The 24,430-nt window shown below is 41.0% G+C and overlaps 2 protein-coding genes across 4 annotated transcripts in view; both read right to left on the bottom strand.

Annotated features, from left to right (window-relative positions):
• Positions 1–131: 131 nt before the first annotated feature.
• galnt6 (UDP-N-acetyl-alpha-D-galactosamine:polypeptide N-acetylgalactosaminyltransferase 6 (GalNAc-T6)) lies at positions 132–8,370 on the bottom strand. 3 transcript variants are annotated; one of them, XM_044039037.1, is made up of 11 exons: positions 8,170–8,370; positions 5,743–6,249; positions 5,032–5,204; positions 3,591–3,740; positions 2,253–2,487; positions 2,043–2,160; positions 1,760–1,957; positions 1,552–1,683; positions 1,364–1,465; positions 951–1,109; positions 132–813 (listed from the first exon to the last, which is right to left on the bottom strand). In XM_044039037.1, exons 2-11 carry the CDS (start codon positions 6,222–6,224, stop codon positions 700–702), a joined length of 1,863 nt encoding a protein of 620 aa, XP_043894972.1. In that variant the 5' UTR covers positions 6,225–6,249; positions 8,170–8,370; the 3' UTR covers positions 132–699. The 3 variants fall into 3 exon arrangements, with proteins under 3 accessions (XP_043894972.1, XP_043894973.1, XP_043894974.1); XM_044039038.1 differs by lacking the exon at positions 8,170–8,370 and adding an exon at positions 6,353–7,115; XM_044039039.1 differs by lacking the exon at positions 8,170–8,370 and adding an exon at positions 6,563–7,115.
• A 1,534-nt stretch (positions 8,371–9,904) lies between these two features.
• LOC122777458 (adenylate cyclase type 6-like) overlaps positions 9,905–24,430 on the bottom strand; it is a 33,246-nt gene continuing 18,720 nt past the window's right edge. The window contains exons 4-24 of the mRNA XM_044038725.1: positions 24,218–24,367; positions 23,722–23,843; positions 22,089–22,200; positions 21,681–21,808; positions 21,060–21,218; positions 20,425–20,566; positions 20,100–20,228; positions 18,567–18,595; positions 18,217–18,364; positions 17,493–17,590; positions 17,257–17,344; positions 17,002–17,118; positions 15,886–16,035; positions 15,611–15,786; positions 15,414–15,446; positions 15,297–15,326; positions 14,510–14,642; positions 14,119–14,382; positions 13,770–13,974; positions 13,484–13,608; positions 9,905–11,890 (exon numbers count right to left, since the gene is read on the bottom strand). Coding sequence (XP_043894660.1) covers positions 11,762–11,890; positions 13,484–13,608; positions 13,770–13,974; positions 14,119–14,382; positions 14,510–14,642; positions 15,297–15,326; positions 15,414–15,446; positions 15,611–15,786; positions 15,886–16,035; positions 17,002–17,118; positions 17,257–17,344; positions 17,493–17,590; positions 18,217–18,364; positions 18,567–18,595; positions 20,100–20,228; positions 20,425–20,566; positions 21,060–21,218; positions 21,681–21,808; positions 22,089–22,200; positions 23,722–23,843; positions 24,218–24,367 — 2,667 coding nt within the window. The 3' untranslated portion in view covers positions 9,905–11,761. The remainder of the gene's footprint in view (positions 11,891–13,483; positions 13,609–13,769; positions 13,975–14,118; positions 14,383–14,509; positions 14,643–15,296; positions 15,327–15,413; positions 15,447–15,610; positions 15,787–15,885; positions 16,036–17,001; positions 17,119–17,256; positions 17,345–17,492; positions 17,591–18,216; positions 18,365–18,566; positions 18,596–20,099; positions 20,229–20,424; positions 20,567–21,059; positions 21,219–21,680; positions 21,809–22,088; positions 22,201–23,721; positions 23,844–24,217; positions 24,368–24,430) is intronic.

Here is a 24,430-nt window from a genome sequence, read left to right as displayed (position 1 = left end):
TTTTCACAGTGTTGTTTGAGTAATGACTGTGTCCAAACAACTAAATGCAACCCCAACTCTAAATCCAATTTTTTTTTTTTAGCATTTGTTTTGTGAGTTAGCATCAGGAACTACAAGAAGAACTCGGTGAATCATTCCTTCAGGGTTTGGTTTACTGGGTAAATTATTAACAACAATCACCTGCCTACAACATAAAAAAACCATTCTACTAATAATAACCAGGACAACTAATTGTTGGTTGCTGGTATATTTCATTAGTTAATAATTCTGCACTATAAATCTCTTGGTCCTCAGTAGACTTTTTGCATTATTTCATTGCCATACAAAGCAAAACAGGTCACTTACAGTGATGTTTCATATAAGAATGTAAATTCATTGAATTAAGATCATTACAGTTTACAGCCCTCACCCCATGATTAAGCTGTAACTCATGTACACATACCTTCCACACTCAGTGGGTAATAGGTGTCCCCCAACTTCAAATGTCTTTCCTTCCTGAGATTCCCCCATAAATAAATTAAAAAGTGTATGTCCTTTCATCATCATCTGATGTGAGTGTCTTTACTGTGTCCTCCATTTTTTTATCAGTCATTGTGCTTTGACCAGATGCCCCAAGCTTCACAGCACAAAGTTCTTTTGGATCAGTGTAGAGTCTGAGACAGGGAGTGCCAGAGGTCACCTGATGTGAACACTGGGAGGTCAGCTGAAAGACCAGTGTTGGTAGAGATCAGCGGCGTTACAGTAGTCCATCTTAATTTGGCCTTCTTTTAATTGTAAACATTTTCCACTGCTGGGGTTCTTCAGAAGATTTTCCTGAAAAGTAGCATCAGAGAAAGTCAACACATGCAGTTTTCTTTATTAAAAAAAACAACAACTGTGTATATGCTATAGCCATACTGTATATATTTAGCTGTCAGACATGATAATTAAATCAATATTGTCATACAAACCTCTGTAAAGACCCACTCCTGTTGTGGTGATAAACTGGTGCCCTTCCCCTTGCGCTGACATAGCTCAATCTTCACCAGCTCTGGATAAGGAGTGGCATGTAGACACAGCTGCTTACCAATGTTATGGCGCAGCTCCTTATGAGATGTGTATTCAAAATACTGGAGGAGAGATAAATCTAATTAGAAACTAAATTGACACAGAGCTTCAAAATTATCTTCATTTCTTGAAGGTTCAGTGTTCAACATTAAGCAGGGTTTATTGGCAGAAATGAATTACACTCTCCGTAAGGACGTTTGTTTAAGTGTATAATCACTTTTAAATAAAAAATCTTTTCGTAGCCTTAGAATAAGATTTTTCAAGCGCTAATTCTTACCCACAGGTCTTTTCATTTTACAAATGTAAATCACTGTACCTGGTTGCCTCCCATGTTGTGACAGGGGTACATGATCATAGGTTTGCCTCCCTCGTTGTGCTCGCCGACATCCAAACAGGTTTGAGATCCTGAGTTTCTAAGCTGGTGCAAACACAGACGGACAACAACAGTTAAGATGTCGCTGCATTTGTGAGTGAGTGCCACGCAAAAAGGGAAACGGGACTTACTGCTCCGTATTTTTCTGGCGCCAAGTCTGGAATGAAGGCCTCTGGGTAGACTGTGTTGAGGTACCAGGTGAAATTCTTGCACTGAAGCCGCTCTTTGAGATTCAGACGGTCAGTGACGTCCCCATACTTGTGCTGTGACAGTGAAGAAATGACATTGTATCCATGCGCATTGAACAACATTAAATCACTGTCCGCAGGTCACACTGACCTCACTGGCCATGGTTGCAGCGTTCTTGTTGCGACGATAGAAGATCTTCTTGTAGTCATCCATCCAGACCTCAGCCAAGCGAACCTGGTTGCGAGTGACTTCTGTACCTTTGGGGAAAGTATGGGGGCTCTTGGTGCGGAAAACATGGCCAACCACAGAACAAGGGATGATCTCTAGCTGACCGCCACACTGCCACACCTATGAATACATTTTGACATTCAGCAATTTGGACTCCAATCTTGATAGAAAGAGAAAGATTTATTAGGCAGATATGGAGACTGACCCTGAATGACATCTCCACATTTTCCCCACCCCATATCTCCATCTGGTCATCATATGTACCAATGTGTTCAAAGTACTTCTTAGAGATTGAGAAGAGACCTCCAGCAAAAGTAGGTGTTCTGAAAATGTCACAGGCAGGTACAAAATCTTGAGGCACATACAGTAAATGACTCCGGGTGTTTCTCTGTGACACCCACACAATGTTTCTTACTTCACAGGGTAGGTTTCATCCTTGCGCAGCTTCCTTGCCTCCTCAGGAATGGCCTCCCAGCCAAACGTTAAGCTCCAGTCAAAATTTCCTCTGTTGTAAGCGCGGTTTGTGACCACAGGTTTGTGAAACTGAAAGCTGTTGAGGTCAATTGTGGTGATTTCTGGACTAACAACAGCGGTGGGTTCTTCAACAATGCGGGCCAACAATGGCTCTAGCCAACCATGGAAACACTCACCTGTCCAGGGGAGGAAGGCGAGAGATCTTTGTTTAGAGTTGCATAAGTTGGCAGCGTTAAGAAAACAGATAAAAAAGGGAACAGATAAAGTAAAGAAGAACACATAACGTTTGGAGAATTCTAGGATAAATATTGTACTTGCAGTGTTTCTCAATCATGGTCATGGGGACCCACTTCCCTGCTCCAACACACCTGATTTAAATGGCCAACTCATCAGGAAGCCCAATAAAAGAACTTATTCCCTGGAAGAAAACATCTAACTCATGCAGGACAGTGTGTTCCCAGGACCAGGATTGAGGAACCCCAGTCTAGTAGGTTTAGGTTGTCAGATAACATGCTATGATAGTAAGATCTTTCTTTATGGCTTTAAAAAAACTAAAATTGGACACATTTATGAAGGTTCTTACAAACTACTGCCTTCACCCCACCATGGCCTGTGATCTTGAGGCTTTCAAGAATGATTAGAAAGAGATGTCAGAGTTCAACAATAGGGGAGGAGTCTGTCTATTTAAGCTCACTGAGGAATAAGATATCTAAATTGTGTGAAGTAATAAAATTGGTGAGGATGACTGTTCTTAGCAGGTCTTTAAAAAAAAGGAATAAAAACAGTTTGAAAAGCTTTCGTATAGAACAGACAATAATCAGGTTAAAGAATTTGCTTATACCTGTTCCTATTGATCACATTGAGAGCATTTTGAGTAATATTAGAAAATATGGTTGGAGAACTAGGCTTGGTAGCTCAAATTAAAAGTTGATGGGTAATATTTGACAGTGGGCATTAATATTGAAAATAGAGCAAAATCTGAATATTTTCTAAACAAAAGAAAAACATTTAGATTTAGCTTTTAGAAATAAATCCAATTATGTGCCATACAAAAACAATCACTAATCACAGGCACATTTCCTGGCCTTTCTCTCCAGCATGCTAGAATGAATCACTGTCCTTCTCCAATATGTCATAGCTATGAATTATGTTTAGATTTAATATTATATTCATTTGCAAATTTTTATTTGTCCCAAAACCCAGATAAATAATCCAGGGAGTGCTATTGATTAACAGTAACAGTGAGTGGCCTGGTTATTGATGTTGTGCGTTTCCTCACAGTGTGCGTCAAGGAAGGTGAGGATTTCTCCCTGAGCGAAACTGGCACCCAGCAGTCTGGCTGTAATGAGGCCCTTCCTTTCCTTCTGCCTGATAACATGGACAATCTTCAGTGGACGGACATACTCCTCCAGTTGGACCTTGAGGTGATCTGTAAAGATAAAATCAAATCATTGTTAATTCATTCTAATCATTTCTGTCTAGGTGAGAACATTCAGGAAACCATGTAGTATTAAGTGAGAATTGCAGTCAGTTTCAGTTGTGATCAGCAAACTGTGGCTATAAATGCGAAGGAGCAAACTAAGAACCAGACCAGCGCGTGATGCTGGGCTTTGTTCACAGGTGCAAACTCAAACTTACAACCAAAAGTATGGGCTTTTCAGTGTTGATAGAGATGGAATAGAGTGGAAACACTGCTGGTAAAAATGGGTTTGACTTGACCCACTCCTGTTGTAGTGATAAACTGGTGCCCTTCCCCTTGCGCTGACATAGCTCAATCTTCACCAGCTCTGGATAAGGAGTGGCATGTAGACACAGCTGCTTACCAATGTTATGGCGCAGCTCCTTATGAGATGAGTATTCAAAATACTGGAGGAGAGATACATCTAATTAGAAACTAAATTGACACAGAGCTTCAAAATTATCTTCATTTCTTGAAGGTTCAGTGTTCAACATTAAGCAGGGTTTATTGGCAGAAATGAATTACACTCTCCGTAAGGACGTTTAAGGGTTTGACTTCCCTTCCAAAAGCACCCACGTGAATACGCATGTGAACTCACCAACCACATGTCACCAGCAGTTTGGGTACAATAGGCAACCCAGCTGAGGGTAATGGAACGTTAGAGTAATGAAAAGAATATTTCAAGCTCAGACAATAAGCCGTTAAACACCAACACGTGACAGAGTTCTTCATAACTGTGACTCTCTGCCAATGCTCAGCAAGGTGGAGAAGTCCTTTCATGTGTTTACATCGTCTCCATCGCTCTGATGTGGAGTTGGCGACAGCACTGCGGTAATGTTCGTTGGAAAGGTGTGAACACTATCATTGTTTGATGTCTCTACATACGCACACACACGGTGTATCCTGTAGTAACAACGTTAACACCCTTCTGTTATCTCAACGACGCTCACACTTCTGTAACTGGACCGCTGCACTGACAGTTTGAAGGTCAACATAATTAATACGTTACTTATAACTTGTTTTTCACTTAAGGAAGAACCCATGTGTGTTTCCTCATGATTTTCGTCTCATGTTGTTTGAAACAGTCTCCTCAGCGTCTAACATTCCTATTTAGAGCAAAATGCTGTTAAACTTCACAGCACTTCACCACTTCACTCATGAAACTCAACTCCGAGCCTCTCTCACGGTCACCCAGCGACTTAACCAAGTCTTTCATATTCTGTCGGTGAGTGTTTGCTTATGCTGTGGCAGGAGTGTGTACCTGCTGTGCTGGCGTCATCTACCAGGATGATCTCATGGAGCAGGATAGCAGGAGATGTGTGTAGAACACTGTGGACAGTCCTGAGGAGGGTGGACCAAGCCTCGTTGTGGAATACTATAATAACGCTGGTGTTGGGCAGAGGAGGGCAGCGACGGAACTTCCTCTCCACGCACCTAAGCAGCGGCGGGCCATAAAAACACAGAGAGCGAGAATTCACAAGTGAAGCATGTGTAAGTTGTGAGTCTGATGCAATGAAACTCACAGGACGTGCAGAGTGTCATACTGCGTAACAGACCACAGACCAACAGACATTGTATATAGCTCACCTAAAGGCTACTTTAAGACTGTAACTCTGTGAAACAATAGAGGCCTATCAAGCATGTGACATGTTCTCATGTCAAGTTGGATAAACAGTTACAGAAAGTGATCTTGTTTATAGCAACACAGATAATGCCTCAGTCTCAGTTATCAGGATACTGACGAGTGCGTGCTGCTGTACTGAACTCAGTCGCTGCGGTTATAATCAGATTAGATTTTTAACTACGACATTTACCAACTTAATGGTGAGCTCAATATGAAAATACGTGTAAATAACAATTTGCCACAGTGAGCTTAACCCCCGGCCGAGATATTATCTGGACCTGCTGTGCACGTCAACAGCTTGTTGGTGAAACAGTGATTATTTCAGATGGTTTTAAAGCACGTTCTTACTCCACAGGCCTCGTGTCCTCCCCAAGACCACGACTGAGTGAGATGCGGTCGGAGGCAAACTGGTTGAAACAGTGTCGTGTCATGCCCTCTTCCTTCTCCTTCTCCTCCTCTGGGGTCATGTGGTCTTTCTGAAATGGCTTTGCATCTTCCCCGTAGCTATTGGGTTCCTGCGGCGGCCTTTCCAGGTGAGGCTTCAGTTCAGCCTGTGTGTAGAGGCCAGGAGGACATTTGGAATCATGGGTGGGCTGCTCCTGTACTGGTGGTGGCTGCGGGGCTTTGATCTGGAAACCAATGTTGTTGACCGCTTCTCGAACCATGACGATCATTTTGTCCTTCTTGTCCACCAGCTCCTGAAACCAGGGGTCTGCAGCAGAGGTAGAGCTGACGTCCCTCTGAAGAACCACTAGGACCACCATGAACAGAGTCCCCCCAAGGATCACCAGTTTCAGAGGGGACAGGCGACGGCGCAGGAACGGCCGCATGTTTAAAGAAATGTGTCTCCCGAGGCTGTTGAAACAAACAACAATAACAAAAATCGAATTCCTCCAAAAAACTGGCTGTAAAATGTTCAACAAAGCTCTTTTAAATACACTTCAATCGATTCCCCCACCTCTACACCCACTGAGGCATTCCAGCATTATAAAAAAAAAGGCCGAAAAGCAAGATAAAAGTATCTTAAACCGATTTTGTGCGTCTCTGCAACTGTCATAGCAGCGAGTAATCCAGCCAGCTTCACAGTCTCTTACGGAAACAGTCCCACAGAGAGTAGAGGGGGGGGAGGAGGAGAGTGAACAAACACACCACTCCTCTCAATGCACACCTGAATTCACCTGTTCCAGCCACAGTCCTCCAGGACCCATGTGGCAGTAGGTGAGCTGTGACACACTGCTTGCTCAAGCTGCAACTCCCATGCTACATAATAAGTGAAGCACAACCCATAACGAAGACACCTGCTCCAATGACACTTCACCAGCGATGATCAGCTGTCATTTGCTGCAGGAAGTAGAGTCTGCTACATGGAGCATTACAGGACCGTAGGTCCACCCTGCTTTGATACAATGGCAACATGTTACCGGCTCAGGGAAACAGGATATTGCTGAAATACAGGACATCAGCTTGTCTTTAGGTGATCACTGTTCAGTTAGAGACTCACTCTTACTTGATCATGATTCATTTATTATCTTCTCAAGCCACAGGCTGGGTCAAGTTTGAAAGATGGCTTACAGGAGATTTATTTTGTTTTATTTTGGGTTGCCAACTAAATCCCCCAGCTTGCAAAAGATGAAATTGTGCTTCATTTAACAAAACAGATAAATGTGGTTTACTCTCTCTCTATATTTTTGTTACTCATTACTACCAAATAAAATCAGAAGAAGTGTTGATAATGGTCTGTATTTATACAGAGCTGGATGAGCTGCTTTACACTATAGTTTTTAGTTGTATTAGTATTGATATTAAGTACAGTAAATGTCACATACTTAAAGACTTTTACTTTAGAAATATATTAAAAGTGACTTCAACTTCTGCCAAAGTCATTTTATGGTAAGATACTTGTACTTTTACTCAAGTATTCCTTTTAGGTACTTTATACAAGACTGTATGAACATATATGTATATATGTATAGCATTGTAGTATTCAATATGTATTGTACTCGCTTTTTCTTTTTTTTACATATTAAAGCTTATAAGCTATATTGCATGTTTGTGTATTTTTCGCCAATTCTTGTAGCGTAATAGCTTTCCTCTTTTTTTTTTACAGATTTAATATAATCTGCTTCAATCTGTAGTGTGGCTAGTCGTTCTTCTTGCCTGACTTTATTTATTATTTATTTTCATTTTCTTGTGGCAACAAAACAGTGGCGCAAATTCCTTGGATGTTAAAAACTTCATAGCAATAAAACTGATTCTCATCATTTGCTCCTGTTCACTATTTACAGGTTGAACTGACTGGGGTTTGCTTTCATTTTCCATCTTTAAAAAAAGGGTGAATAAAAAAACGGATTTATTGTTCCAGAAAGAGGAAACTACTTCACTAAACTCAACCAGTTAATCCAGTTTAGTGTGTCCACGGTTGGAACAAAGGCGAGGTGAAGGAAAGGGAAATATGTCAACACAATGTGAACTGACAGGTCAAAAATATCACTGTGAGACATCTCATTCTCAGGGGGTGATGCTAAGGATATGTGGCCAATGTCAGAACTCAGACACATTATGAAAGACGGGAGTTGAATGATTTAATAATCATACTGAAGATGAATGATTAGTCTGAATGAAATCATATTTAAACTGAACATCATGCGCAGCGGAATTCAACGACAGAAGCCACATATTCGAAAGACGAATGACCTCTGACAGTCACTCCGAACATCAACGCTGATGAATGCTAACAGGTTAAATAGCTCCTAACAATTAAAAGCCGCCACTTACCCAAATCAGTCCACTCCAGCTGTTCCGGGTGACGAAACAAGGCTTTCCCTTCTTCACGTGTGAAATATGCCAAACGAACACGCGACGGCGGTGACGGTGATGTCTCCAGTTCCGTGAAGTTGCAGATGAGTAGTAAAGTGTGAGGCAGCAGCAAACAGCGGCTCTCACTTCTCCTCTGAAACGAGCAGGTGCCATTTGTTGAAATGATTAGTTTGTGAGTCCCCTGCTGGTGACGACGCGACTTTAAAAAAAAAAAAAGGCGCAACAGTGTTTCCGTGCAGCAGCAGCAGCAGCAGCGACGGTGCATGAATAACCACGACTTTCTTTACAAGCAAACAATGTGCTACATATATTGTTGAGTTCCGGAAACAAAGTTCCTAGTTTTTGTCAACACAGGACCTCTTTGTGCTTTGTTTAGTGAGAGCACATTTAAATTCCTCACAGTCCCCGATGAAAATGCACTTATGTGCACTTATTATATATAAATGTGTGTGTATATATATATATGTATGTGTGTGTGAGTGAGTGTGTGTGTGTATGTGTGACAGACATTTTGTATTTATTATCTGCCCAACATTTTTAGCTGTTGCACATCTGCTAAAATCGCTGTGAAAAGTATAATCAAAGAGAGACTCATTAAAAGGGAAGGTGGTCCTGATATTCTTAATAAATGTAAATATATGTATATATCTGTGTATATATACACACACATATATATATTTATCGTTGTCTATGTTGTTATTCACATTGCGTTGCCATTTTCCCCTCATAATTGGTTGTTCATGCATGTACAAACACATAGTATGTGTATTCAGTGTATATACATTCACGTATCACACACACACACAATACATATATGTACACACATAAAAGACACATACCATATAGATATGTATATATATATATATACACACATATATAATCCACACACTCATACAATACATATATACACTCACATATAAATTATGCGCACATACTACACACACATACAATACATACATACACATATAATACACACACATACACATGATATACACACGCATACAATACATAATGTATATACATAGACATAATACACACACACTCATACTATATATGTGTATGTATATATATATATATATATATATATATATATATATATACATTACATATACAGTACACACACACACACACACTACATATACAGTATACACAGACATACACACACATAATACATACACACACATATGTAATACACACACACCCCAGTATCATAAGCTTGTAACATTACTATATTTTCATCAGGGATTACAAGTCTTAATTAATGTTCAACATAGAGTGCTGTAAGTGAACATTGCCATCACCTCAACAGAAATCCATTATTCATGTGTAAGCCATGAAATACCCTCTCCTGTATCGCCCCCTTGAAACCGTAGACTGATTTATTCAGAAAAGGAGAAGGAGGCGTCTCTCAGGTTACTGTCACAGAGAGAAATCTTGATTGCAAACAGCTGATTGACGGGAAAGCTAAGCCGAACAGAACAAACTCCACTAAGCTGACCCAAGCCATGTTCTCAAGTAAACTGTGTGACAGACAAATAACAAACTTAGTCTTGAGTTGCAGTCCAGTGTTTGGTGTCATAAAAATACACTAAATTGTCAAAATCATATATGATCTCCTCTCACCATAATGAACCATGACCATGAGTTATTTCTTTCTGCTGTGTACTCCATAGAATCCACAAACAACACACAATCAATGCAAAAAAAATGCCATTTATTAATTTGTTTTTCATGGGGACATGATTTAAATCATTGCACTATATCTCCAACTCTGCCACCTTTTAAAGGAAAAAAAAAACAAGCTGTCTTTTTGACCTTTATTTTTCAGAAAGCGACAAGTAGAAGTGAGGAACTGACTTGCAGCCTTTAAAGGCAACAGATTTAGGCTCAGACATAAAGTGAGCTTAACAACGTCTGAATGTTCAATACTAACTTTACAGCAAACATGAAGCCCGATCAGCATTGGCTTCTAATACAATGATTCATTTCTCTCCCCAGAAACAAAAGGCAAAGTAAAGAGTGGTTTCCTTCAGTAGTAGTTCATTGTGGGCAAAAAAACATTTTAATACATTACATTCATATGATTATTGTTTTGAACAACCAGTTTTGGGGGTTATAAGCCACCATGTGCCAAATACAACTAGCTAGTGTCAAATACTGTAGTGTAAAGTTGTGAATGTTGGTCCATTAAGAAGTTGGACCTGAAAACTGCAAAATCTCAAGGCAATACAAGTGAGCAGATGGAGAACTCTGGTATACAGTTAATCCTGACACTGTCAGGAAGCCAAACATTATTACACAATCCAAAATATAGGGTTTTGTAAGCTTTAGCTTATTTGAGTTGGAATGAAATCAGTCAAAATTACAGTCCAGTAAAAGACGTGGACGCCGTTCTCCTAAAATTATCATTGACAAAATGACAAAAGAAATCGGGAATGGACACACAACTCCGAAAATAATACAAAACATGCCTTGCAGCAACCAGTTTGGCAAGAAAGCATTGTCATACAGTATCATAAAAACCTCACAGTGAAAAGTTACAGTATGTCCCTTTATAGGTAAAGACCAGCATTCAGTTATGTGTGTGCCGAAACCAGTGCACACACACGCACATACACACACACGCACACACTCACACATGCACGCACGCATACATATAAAATGTTTCAGAAGTGTTTTAACAATCTCTTGCAGTACCGTGGTAATAATGCAATAGTTCTTCTTTCGCTTCAAACTTCTTGTTTCTTTTGGCTTGAACCAAAAATACACTGCAGAGACCAAGTAATCAGTCACACATGTCAGTGAACCACAAGGCTGGAAGAAACTAAGAAGGCCCTGATAAGAAACACAGGAATCCAAGTTCATGAGTGTTTGTGTATGTGTGTGTGTGTGTGTGTGTGTGTTCCTTCACTATTAAATCCACAGCAAAAAAAAAAAATAAAAAAACGCCCGTCCCTATCTGTGACGGTGACGTTACCGTGGCCATTGTTGTCTAAAGATGAATAAAGGTTAAGGTTACTTGAGGTTACTGTACTTTAAAACAGAATCATGTACTGCATGTGTGTGTTTCATATCAAACATTTGTTCTTTGGTCATTTTCATCCTTCATGTTGTCCTTGCATATTTTCCTCTAAGAAACATTTTTTTTATATTTTTTTTATTATTCTATATGTATATAATTTCTGTTTTGTACAAGGTCGTCACAAAAATCCATCTGCATGAAAATAAATAATGACTCCAGAGGAAATACTTGTACTATTGCTCATAAACATAAGCATAGCCACTTCCATCCTAAGGCATCTGGGCTTCCTGATCTCTCAAGCAGCTTGGGGGAAAAAAAGCCCTCAAATGAGAACAACGTCCGACATGTGTGCATCTTATTACGCGACAACAAACAGACAAGCTGAGCTCGTCTCCTGTCAGCCGTCTCCTGTCCCCAGTGTGTTCGCGCCGTGCTTTGGTGCTCATCGTTGGGCTGAAAACTCAGTCTCTCTGCTACTCTCCGTCTTGTCAGTGCAATGGAGTCACTCCGCAGGCGGCCGGTCTGTCGTTAACTGCCCGGGGGACCGCTGGTGAGAAAGTAAGTGGTCATCTCCCCCTTCCCCTTCACCTTGACCATGCCTCGGCAGTCCAGCTGGTATCCGTTGTTGACCAGCACGTGGTACAAGTCGGTGGTCACCTAAGAGAGGATATGGACATTTGATATCCAAGACATGTACACTCAATCCAACTAAGAAGAAACTATTGAGAAAATACTGAGAATGTAATGAATGGAAAAATAGTTGCTTTACATAAAAGTAGAACAGATAAGATCGACACTTTCTTAGCTCACTAGTAATCTATCAGAACATGTCTTAATTATTTAACTTATTAACTTTTAGTTTTGTTAAATCTTGACTAATATCCAATGATGTAGGTAATAATTATCTAGCTTATATCAAAATACATACATTTATTCACTAGTCAATTATAAATGGCAATTATGTTCATGATCTAATAGTTTAACATTATTCTAAAGTGAGCTGATTATAGATTATTGTGACAAGCACTGTGTTTTATTTACTTATTTCATAAATATTCTGAATATTAAAAACAAACAAGCAAACACATTTTTCCAAGAGTAGCAGAAGGCAATTTGATTTGCAGTAACTCACACTGTACAACAGATGGCAGCAAAGTCCTGCCTGTAATCTTTCCAACAGACAGTTTGTGGCTTTGATTTGGGGGCAGAAAATGTAATTGCACTACTCCAGACTGTTGTAAATCACACGTTTCCAAATGTGTGTTAACATCTACAATACTTCTATAAATAAGATGGTGAATAAGAGTGTGGGAATCCTGTCCTTAACTGACACTCGTTCTCTGAGGAATTAGCTGAGGAATTGGACGTTAGCTGTGGTTAAGAGATTTCCCCACAGAAGACGATAACTCTGTGGTAGTTACTTTGGCCTCTGCGGGGAATTCAAATTTAGCTTTCTGCCCTCCTCTAGAGGGACATTAAAGTACCATTTATGCTGGAGAACAGCACGTCCAGTGCAGGCAGACAATCTTGCTCAAGGGCACTTCTGCAGACCAGATGTCTAAATCCTTAAGCTGAAGGACTGTGTGCTGATAGTAAGTGTAGCACTGATATCTGCAGATATTTTCATAAAGCTCATACGGAAATGACTTGGTCTCTGTCAAATACTTCAAACAATACTTTCAACTTTGTGTTGTTTGGAGTGATCAGTCACGGGAAATATGTCTGTGGTGGACATTTTTTTCCCACAAAAGATACAAAAATGCAGAACTTCCTCAAGATTTGGATATGAATACACACTGATAAGTAAGTACATTGCTTTTCCTTATTAATAATGATCACTAAATCTGTTTATTAGAGCCTTAAGGTCCTCTGACCAACTGCTGCTGGAGGTTCCTAAAACCAGACTTAAGTCTAGGGGTGACAAGGCCATTGCCATGGCTGTCCTCAGATTCTGGAACAATCTCCCCCTCTATATTAGAACCTCCCAGACCCCAGAGACCTTTAAATCCTCCCTTAAAACCCACTTCTTCTCTCTGGCATATCATAAATGAGCACATGTTTTTACTCATTACTGTAACGTGATTGTTTTTATTCTCATCTATTCATGTATTTACGTATTTTTGTATGTAATCTGTGCCCCCTTCTGTACAGCACTTTGGGTCGACTGCTGTCGTTTTAAAGGTGCTCCAGAAATAAAGTTTAAGTTGAGTCGAGTAAATCTGTGAAAAGACACACATACACACACAGTACCTGGATGTAGTCTGGTACACCTGTACTGTCCATCCGACTGGCCACATTCACTGTGTTCCCCCATATATCATACTGGGGCTTCCTGGCTCCAATCACACCAGCTACCACAGGCCCCATGTTCAGTCCTGAGAAAAAAAAATCACAATCACCAAGCAGCAAAACAAATCATGCTGTGTTACATCATACTGCATGTCTTTTTTTTTTAATACTAAAATGTAATGCTGGTTCACAGGAAGTTCTATCAAACAATGTTCCAGGACCAATCTCCGCCACCTTCCAGGCTTACCAATCTTCATCTGGAAGTTGTTGAAGGAGTGCTCATTGATATATTTCATCTGCTCTCTAAGCCTCATGGCATAGTCAGCCAAGGCTAGGATGTGAGACCGGCCCTCTTTATCATAGGTGGAATCATTGAGGCCAGAAGCTGCCATGTAGGTGGAGCCAATGGTTTTGATTTTCTCCAGCTGTCGGAATCTCTCCTCGCTGATGATCTGGAGACAAGGAATCATCCATGTATACGAGACAAAAGGAAAGGACACCAACAGCCACACTTCTGATATTATATGTCAGTAAGCTCCTAAGTTGCAGACGCACGCAGACAACCAGAAAAATAACCACTTCCAGTCTTTCCTCACCTCATCGAAATCAGCGATGATCTCATTGAGCAGCCTGAGACACTCCACTCCTTCATTGTTAGCCTCTAGCTCCACGTAAAACTCTGAAAAATTGCTGATGGAGGCAAACATGACAGCGACGCACTCACATGACTGGTAATACAACTCATCATTCCGACGCTCTCGCGCAAGAAAGTGGGCAGCAACGTCCTTGGGCAGGATGTTGTGGAGCAGACGTCGATTGTATGCTTGCAGTTCCTCCATCTCCTCCTTTTCCTCTGTTGCCTGATGAAAGACGCGGAGTGATGAAGTCGCTTATAGTCTCACTGTCATATGATAAGTGAAGCGCTCGCAGGTGTTTGTCTTGGTGAGCTCTACACAGTCGTGGTAACATAGCTTCAGTTTCATTTACCTGCAGCTTCCAGAGGAAGTCAAGGCGAGCAGTGGACTCCACCTGCTGGCCGTGCAAGTAGAGAGCCAGAACAAAAACGGTGAGGATTACGGGGGTCATGACCTTCAGGGACACCTTGGTCACACTCTCCACACTGAGGAAAAAAAGAGTTTGCAAGAGAGGTGACTGAGTTAAAGCACTGATGGGAAATAATATGTGCAACCGATTACACAACCGATGTTTACTGAGCAACATCCACATTCCTCCATTTTCATTAGAAAACATTGCTCTGTTTTTTCCGGCCCAGATTTTGGTTGAAAACTTAGTCTGGACCAGTGTGGCTGAGCAGAAATCGAGACCTTTACTGAACATGAGAATCTTTTACATATATCCCCTTACAATATAATCTGGGGATTTCATGATGAACAACTGAATACTTTTGTGCTGCATTGCAAAATGTACATATTGCACAGATTGTTATTTGATATTATGGGTTAATATTTAATGACTTTGTCCCTTTTCTTATATATTATTCCCTGCCGTGAGGTTAGTTACTTCATTACTAAATTAAAGTAGACATGATTTCCTAACTGTTAAGATTTATGTACATGCTATGTCTGTAAAAAAAAAAAAGCTAATTATTTTGTGTTTAATTACACACAAAACCCCCTACTAATAGTTAACCACCTTCACTTCATGGTTGGGTCTTATTTGCCACAGCTAAGAACTCTCCTGAATAAAAATGCTGTTATCAAAAGGAAAACATGGATGTAGCCTAAGTCTTACAGAATCAGACAAAGCTACTTACCACTGTTCTGCAGTTTCATTGAAACTAGGCCTATAAAAGTGCAAAGAGAAAGTTGTGTCAACAAACCAACCATCCACTAAAAATGGACTTAGGAAAAAAGAAAGTAATGCAACTTACTCTTCTAGGGAATCATTAGCATGTGATAATTGCCTGAGGGACAAAATAGAAAAAATAGGACTTAACATCACAAAGCAGGTCTTGTTCAATCTGGACTATCATGACAAAGTAGCTCATGCTCAAACTAAAATGCAGTATTGACACAAGGGCTGAACTGTTTTGGTTGGGGGGAAAAAAAAGCCTGGTAGGCGACTCACAGGGTGTTGGCAATGACCAGCAAGTCTGCGTTGTCAAACAGGGCCACCTGAGGCCACTCCACCAACAAGAGGAAAGTGAGCTGGATGAACAACATCAGAGCCAGCTTCCCTATGCTGCTGATTTGGAGGAACACAGAGCAGGCCAGCAGGGTCAGCAGTACACTGTAGCTGAAGTACTGTAGGAGAGGAGAGAGGTGACAGCAAGTGGGAGGAGAATTTAAAGGTGAATATTCAATATTGTTTGCAGCGACGTGTTAAATTGTTATGGGACTGACCTCAGGGAAATGGCAGGGCATGACCTGGCTTGAACACAGAGTCAAACCATCTTCTGCCGTCTTGGTCAGGTTGTGTAGCAGGCAAAGAGTCACCGACGTGTTCAGCTCATTGGCTACACAGTCCTTCAGTTTCTCTTTGCTGCAGGTAAACTGGCAGGAAATAAAGAGACAATCTGTGATTTGACCAATTAAGCCGACATTAAAACAACATAATTCATAGTGAGGCTCTGTCTGAGTTGTAGTAGAAAGGCTCGAACCAACGTAAATAAACCAACAATGACACTAGACGTATGCCGCTGTACTTACACAATATCAGTGTTTCAATTCCATACTCAAAAAATGACAAATAAATGATCGATAGGACAGAACCAGGAAAAACAACTGCCATACTGAGTGAGCGATCATCTGACTAAGTCCTTTTAATTGTCTGATTTGACATTGAAACAAAAGACTGAACAAACAGTCACAGGCTGGAGAAACTCTAGAGGCCACAAGTTGAATAAGTGGATCAGCACAGCACAAAAAGTTACAGCCACAAGATACAAGTGAGTTTTACTAACAGAGACACACAAGGTGACACAGCTGCGCCATCGACCTGGTAACAAACCTGATATGTACAGTAAATAAACATCTTTCTGAACTGTGGTTACTGCACAGCTAACTGTATTCATAACTTTTTACTTCTCATCGTTCTTACTTTCCTCTTTTTAACACGTTTGCTTACCAAGGCATTGGTCATGAGACATACAGTAGCCTGCCATGAAGCTCGTTCTATTCCACTCATACACAAACCCAACTGTAGATGGGTCCTCGTAGTGTCAGTAAACATGGTTAAAAATAGACCAATTTCTATAACTCCATCTGGCACTGTGACAAATTATGATTAATTGCAGCTCAACCACCAATTATAGCACCCCTGAGGCAAATGTAACAAACAGACCAAGATATAGAGGCAGAATATCATCTGAGCATGTGGGATGTATGCTATATTAATGAAAAGACAAACGCATGAAACTGAAGCAACCTTCCCTGATGTTTGTGTGTGGGACATCTTGAAGCAACACGTTAAAAGTCACAAATGTTACACGACACAAAAGTGACAGCTTCAGTCCCTACCATATTAGAAAAAGAAGAGATGAAGAGGAGGAGGATGGTGAAGACGCCAACCAGAGTGCTGTTTGCACGAGACTGGACTATTCTCTTGGTTACAGTCTGCAAGGCAACTGGGAAGAGCTTGAAAACAAGCAGTAGGGACAAGATCAGATAAGAAAGAGTTAATGCCATTAGTGATGCAGGCTGACATCATGTGACAAGGACTTGTATCCGAAGAGCAATTGTACAGTATCAGTGATGAAGACTTTTGTTTCTTACTTTAATGCAGGAGTAGATGGCACAGATGAAGAGGATGTTGGTGAGGATGACCAAGATACTGACGTACAGACCTAGCATAAGTGTAGTCCTGCGGAACAGAAGAAAACAGGCTCATGAGGATGTACCGTTTAGTTCTCATTAACTCCTCATAAACTAATAAAGATCACATTTCCTGTCCACAATTCACTAAAACTGGAAAAAAAAATCACAGGAAAGGCAACATATCAGCGACTTACCTTGGGAAAATGATAATCTGAATGAAACAGATGCAACAGAAAACAAGGAGTGCGCAGGCCACATATCCTCCAAAGCGATCATCAACCTTTTTGGAATACTGGAAACAGAAAATCAATGGGAACTTCAATTTCACAGCAGTTCTCTCAAAGCTGCAGTGTGTAACTTTAAATATGTGTTGTTGTTGATGATGTCACTATTGTGCCTCTGTTTGGCTGTCTGTCATCGCAGACTTAACGTGTATGCTGTGTCCTTCATTTGAACCTGAACGAGGCAGAATGTGTGCGTATATAGTGGCAGTGCAAGGGTGGTGCCGTGAAGAAGCATTTAAACTGCCAAAATGCTGATAGATCAGGTTTTTTTAAGCGGCAGAATTCACTACTTTATGTTTTCAGTCACGCTCCAACCTGTTTGTGCAGCCGTCTCGCTTTACTAGCACAATGTTGCTGTTGCCTCCATCTCTCTTTAAATAAAAATAATCATGTCCTATGTGGGACAAAGGAATGCTGCCGGGCAACATGAGATCTAAACATAACTAACTAGCTAACTGAGAAATGCAGAGAGAGTCATGCACAGCTGATTCAGCACTGTGTGAACTCACACGAACAATAGTTTGTTGACAATTGTTTACATTTAAAGATTACGCACTATAGTCTTAAAGGCATTATAATCTATTCACTTTATGTCCGTTTTTGGTGAATTACAAACTCCCACACAAATACCAACCCTTTTCTCGAGGCTGGCGGTCTGAAAGGTGAGGAGAAACTTCTTGACATGATCTTTCCTCAGCTGGTCGATGCTGCGCGCATCAATGGCTCGTCCAAGAAACTCATCCACCTCATCCTCAGGGTTCAAGGCCTCCTGAATGCAGCGGCTACAAAGCGGATGAAACGATAAATCACCATATGGTGTTTGCTCGTATGTGCGTGGGAAGGCTGTCCTATTTAATAAAAGGCAGGATCCTGTGTGAAAATAAACTCTGGACTCCAAAGTTAGACGTGACAGTGACAGTCTGCCAACCAACGTCTAATAACAAAAGCTGTCCTCATCACAAAAACTGAGCTCAAAACACTCACTTGTCTTTGCTGGATGCTTCATCGATGCCCTGAAAAAAACAAAAACAGAGAGAGTGAGACAACCCCATCTGCACAGCTAATCCCTGAGAGCCAGACTGATGTTTTAATTAATGCTCGGAGGCTTCAAATTACACCCTTTTTCCCCTAGAGCTCGGACCCTCTGAGATGGCGAATACAAAAGCATGAGAAGGGAAAGAATGCAGACAAGGACAGACAAGGAAAAGAGACGCGTAGCATGAAGAGTAAGAGAATGAGTAAGACAGTGAAATAGCTGCAGATGCATTTTGGCTTCAGGAGAACACAAAGAGGTGAGAATCCACAGGAAGTCCTGGTGTAGCTCCTGTTTGTTTGACATGAATCAGCGTCTGGTTTAGGGTTCTCCACATGGGTACTACTGTAATTTGTCATACTCATGCACTTACATATTTACAGAGAATATTATTTAGTTAATATTAACAAGTTAAGGAGGACGACCGTCTGCTTGAGCAGTGTTTCCAAAATCTAGGCGTATATCTGTTGCTACTTTTAAAAGATGTTAAACTGTCATGAGCAAACATGTGCATAATATAGCTACAATTTTACACCTAATATACATTTGTATTGGTAAACAAATCCTTTGCAAAACAGATGTGTGGTAAATTAATTTAAACTTTATGTACGTTACTTAAACACACATGCATAAATCTTAACTTAAAAGCTTCAGAGAATTCTAACAATCACTCATGATCTGTGGTTCCCAACTTAATATTTGGGAATCACTGAGCAAGAGGCTTTTTGAGGCCGCACAATGACTGACGACAGCAGACATAATGTTTATATGTAGACCATATTATAGTGTGCTGTGTTATTATGGACATACATAAGAGTTAAAAGGTGTTGAATTAACTTAAGACAAATAATCATGCAAAATAACCCCTAACTAAGAAAACGTTGGGGAACAACTGGTGCAGACATTTCCGAAGTTCACCGTTCACATATGAACAACTGCAGGGAGTTGTCTGGTGGTGTTCACAACAGCAGGACACTCGCCTCACTCACTCACTCGCTGTGAACTTTTGTGGTATACTTACAGTATACTTCCTGGACAATATCCAGAGAAAGTATACTGGATCTATCTAAAGCAGCTATGGTTAGTGTGTAAGCTAGCCGCAAACCAAGGTTCATGAGAATATATTTGTTATTTGTTTTCCAGTATTTGAGGTAAACGTTAAATCAGGATATCCAACATTCTTCTGATTCAACTAAAGGAAGACATAACTGTTGGTCACAAATCCCATGGCGTCACTCAGCTGTTGGGCTATTTCAGGCCAACTGTTAGCGTGACCAACAAACAAAAACAGATGTTAAATAAAATTCTCAGAGGCTCTATAAGACATATTATTGTCTCATGACAGTTACTTTGGGGACATTATTAAAAAGAAAATGTATGATTTGGTTTCACAGTGTGAATAGGATGACACAGAAAATACAATACACAAAAAAAGAACAGGTGTCATCATGCGCTAAGCTAGGAGCTACCTATGTGTATCTCACCATCTGCCTGAAGGCTTTGGGCTCCTTGGGTCTGGCGAAAGATCTGTCAGACACCCAGCGCGGCATCAGACCCTCAGAAGAATTTGCGCGCGCTCGCTGTATCTTGGCCATCATGGCTTTCTCTTCTTTCTGTAAAAGAAGAAACCCCAGCCAGGGCAGACACTTTGACATAGAACAAGGTTTTCTGTGCCAGGTGAAAAGCCATTATCTTGTTTGTGTGAAATACAGCGCCCGGGTGACTGTGAAGTTCTGACGAGGACTCAAGTACTGTACATGTGTGTGTGTGTGTGTGTGTGTGTGTGCGCGTGTTTGACTGTGCACTGACCCTCTTTTGGCTGCAACCCAGCACCAAGAAGGTTTCAATGTTGTTCTCCTTCAGGTAAGCATTTCTCTCTCCTCCAAATCCTGGCTCCACCTCGTAGTCCCCGTTCAAATACTGCAGTGTGGCTTTGGTGATGTGGATACGTCTACACAAACACACACACACACACACACACACACGTAAATTTCTTGTCACAGTTATCCTAAGCAGTAAGTAATTACAATTCACCATATCACTGCAATAAAAACGCAGTAAAAAATATGATTTTAACATGGATTAGATTCATAAACCTTACCCTAAATTAATTTGGTTTGTACATGTAAACTTTCAGAAAATGTGCATAAATATAAACAGAACAGATCAACTGATGTTACTAGTGTTCAAAAACATATCTTACATTACCAAAAAAATAAATAAAACATGTTACTAAGGATACATATTTTGAATAAACAATTTTAAGTGAGTATAAACCTTAAGATCCCATCACTCAGACACGATCTTAGCAAGCTCGATAGCATCTTCAAGTCACTCACATGAAATGTTTATGGTTTTCCCGAGAATGGAAAATTTCCATGATCAAATCATATATCCTCCATCTCTGGTCAGTATAATCACAGGCAGAGAACAGTAGGACTTACCCAGCCTTTCCTCCAGCTTCCATTTGGTTAGCAAGTGTCACGTCATTGGACCAGACATCAAATTGCCACTTGCGCAGGCCCAGCACCCCACAGTGAACACGTCCGCTGTGGATGCCCACCCGCATGTTCACATTAACGCCTGTCACCTCCCTCACCAGCCTGCAGATGCACAAGCAAACACATGCACAGGCTATTGTCAAAAAGGAGTGACACCGTTAAGCCTCAACCTGTGTGAAAACAATTAAACCAAAAATTGTTACTTAAAGGTGCAGTGTGCAACATTTTAGGAGGGTTTGTTGGCAGAAATGGAATATAATACCCATAAATATGTTTGTATAAGTGTACAATTACATTAAAATAAACATTGTTTTATTTTAACCTTAGAATAAGTCATTTTTATGCACTTTAGGTGATGGGTTTGCTTTATGGAGGCCACCAGTTGCAAGCAAATGCTTACAAAACAAACTAAGAAGAACGACATCCTCGTTGGTCAGCAAAGGAAACAGATTAGATGTTATTAATTCTTACACACTGGACCTGTGAACCTTCAGTTGGACATTACTACAGTACACGATTGTGAGGGTCTCTGTGTTCCAGTGTATCAGTGCGTGCTTGACTCACGAGATGGCTTCAATCATGTCTACTCCCATCTCCACGCAGCAGTGGGCGTGGTCGGCCCGGGGCTCAGGCAGACCTGACACACAGTAGTAACAGTCCCCTAGGATTTTAATACGCAGGCAATGGTTCTCCTGTGCAGTGAGGACACACACACACACACACACACACACACACACACACACACACACACACACACACACACACACACATTTATGCATAATTTAGATGACTCCTCATTTCAGTATAGTCTAACTCATGTGTTACACAATGCTTAAGTAACTCCCAACCCCTGAACAAGCACATCATGTTGGCTTTGTCACACTAACAGGGGTTACAGAGTGTAGAGTTACATTAACAGCAGCAGTTCAAAGTCCTGCTGTAACAATTGTGTTGGCAATGTTCAGTTCTCACCGAGGCCAGCTTGTCAAAGCGGGCGAACAGCTCATTCAGCGTCATGACCAGCTCCTGGGCTGTGCACTGAGACGCCAGGCTGGTGAAGCCCTCAATATCTGCAAACAGTATGCTGAGGAGAAGGTGATGATGATGGTGGAGGGAAGGAAGGAGGAGAGACAGAGACAGAGGGGGAAAGAAAGACAAAGGAGAGTGAGAATGAGATTGATCAATAAAGCCTGGAGTTGATTGGCATGGTCTAGCACCTTGCTCCTTCCCTCCTCACTGTCCAGCTGCCATGTGAGCAGGGGAAAGAGAGCGAGGCAGACATTTGTTCAGCTCTAGCTCTCATCATCTAGGCCAATGTAGGTCATCTCCTGCAGCCTGTCCCTCTGAGAACGCCGCCCACCGTCCCCCTGTCTGCATGCCTTTCATTGCTAGCTTTTGATAGTAATGAAAAGCGAAGACTAACAACAACTCAGAAAATTTGTTCCAGATGAAGGCAACAGATGGCGCTGCAGGTCCCATGAGGTCAACCACTGGAGGAGAACAGGTCCTTATTGTAGCATGCTACTGCCCGTTTGCACCTCACACTCCAACAAGACTTTATCTTTAGAAGGTCAATAAATCCAAATTACAAACAAACATATTTCCTCATGTATTCCTCATGCTCTGTAGACATGCAGTGGAAGTAGAATTTGTGTATAGTTTTATGGCAGAACTATGCTTATAGCAATAATGAACTGACAAACTGATAGCTACTTCTAAGGATTATCCATAATAAGCAGTACATTGTTATAATTCTCTTTTTTCAACTTATACCTTGTTATAGATTTGAAGTGTACAGAATAGCATATAGTATATTTTACATAACTTAAGCATCACATCTGGGAAAATAAACCCAAAACTATCTAAAGAGGAAATGATAAACAAGAGAAATATGGTATGACAATACATTACAGTTATTACTATAATTAAATTTACCTTCCTTCAACAAAATCAGTTTATCAGTTAGTAACTTCGTTTGTTGTTGTCCATTGTGAGTGATTATACAAAATGACCAGTGCATCAATTTAGGAGAGACAGCAGGTTCTGATCTTGTGTTGCATGTGAATAATGGGTTGTTTCTGTAAGTTTACACCTGGGAAGAGCGGTGACATTGCAACACATTGTTCCACTAAGTACATCACCTGTACCTATTTGGGTCACCTCTGACAGGGGAACTCTGCTGCAGCCTGTTGTTCTCTACTATTATGACTACACCACTCTGAAAAGCACGGGGCTGCACTTAATGGTAGGCTAATGGATGGAAAGTTTCAATTATCTGTTAGTACTGATTTATTCCCACTGGGAAGGCAAAATGCAGTGGTGGGGAGGACTGAGACAGGGGGTGAAAGCAAACGTGAAGCCTGCCTCCTATCATTTGCTACAGAAAGCACAGCAGTGTGCCTGAGTCAATATCGTTACAGTGGCCGATGCCGTCAGTGGCAATAAACAACATGAAAATACATCCTGTCAGGGAAATAGCTGTTGGAGTGACTTGGTAATTAACACACCAGTCTGTGGCGTAAGGTCAAAGTTACTGGTTGTGATGGCAAAGTAAACGTAAAAGTTCATTTTTTAGAAGTGTATTTTGCTTGCGTCTGCTGTTTACCTAACATTGTCATGTTTTTGGATGTAGATCTTGTGGAACATCATATCTTCCTTCTTTGCATTGATATCAGCCTTCATCTCCATGGCAACATGCCTTGGCAGTACTGACAGCAGTAGGCGCTCCTGAGAGAGGGAGAGGAGGGAATATACAGAGAGAAATTAAAGAAAGACACACAGAGTGAGCCCATTCATTTTCATGAGTTTCCACCGTTAGAAAGCTGAATGAGTCACCCCGCCTTGTTGGCATCTGCGTGGGAAACGTGTTAGTCAAACAGAGAGGAGTGGAGATACGTGTTATACTTCTTAACATAACATATTGTTGACCTCAATAACTGAGACTAACAAATCAGACTACAAAATGAGACACCCTTTAGCTGCTCTTTTTCATTTCTCTGTGTGGTTAGTTTTCCTGCAGGATGCAAACAAGGCTTCCTCCATGACTTATTTGCTTAAATATGCATGTGTCTGTCTATGCATATGTGCATGCACATGTCTACCTGCTGCTGGTTTTCCCTCTGCAGGTGAAGTCTAGCCTGGATGTATCCTCTTGTCTCCTGGAAGGCCTGTCTCTGCGAGACCTCAGCAGGGTAGTGTGTACAAATCCCGATCATGTTAGTGCACAGGAATATCAGCACGTTGGCACTGACCTGAAAACAAGCACACACACACAACCAAGCAAATATGACACCGATTTCGAAAAAGGGAGAAAA

Source organism: Solea senegalensis, linkage group LG11 (genome assembly GCF_019176455.1).
Source record: "Solea senegalensis isolate Sse05_10M linkage group LG11, IFAPA_SoseM_1, whole genome shotgun sequence".
Classification (NCBI taxonomy): Eukaryota; Metazoa; Chordata; class Actinopteri; order Pleuronectiformes; family Soleidae; genus Solea; species Solea senegalensis.
The sequence above is the reverse complement of the archived record's forward strand: the minus strand, read 5'-3'. Positions and strand labels throughout refer to the sequence as shown.

Excerpts from the sequence above, each read along its gene's own strand:
- galnt6 (XM_044039037.1), bottom strand. The coding sequence starts at position 6,224 with ATGCGGCCGTTCCTGCGCCGTCGCCTGTCCCCTCTGAAACTGGTGATC. Across the intron at positions 3,741-5,031 it reads AGATGACGCCAGCACAGCAG|ATCACCTCAAGGTCCAACTG; the intron begins GTACACACTCCT and ends TTATCTTTACAG. Across the intron at positions 1,466-1,551 it reads CGCCAGAAAAATACGGAGCA|CTTAGAAACTCAGGATCTCA; the intron begins GTAAGTCCCGTT and ends TGTTTGCACCAG.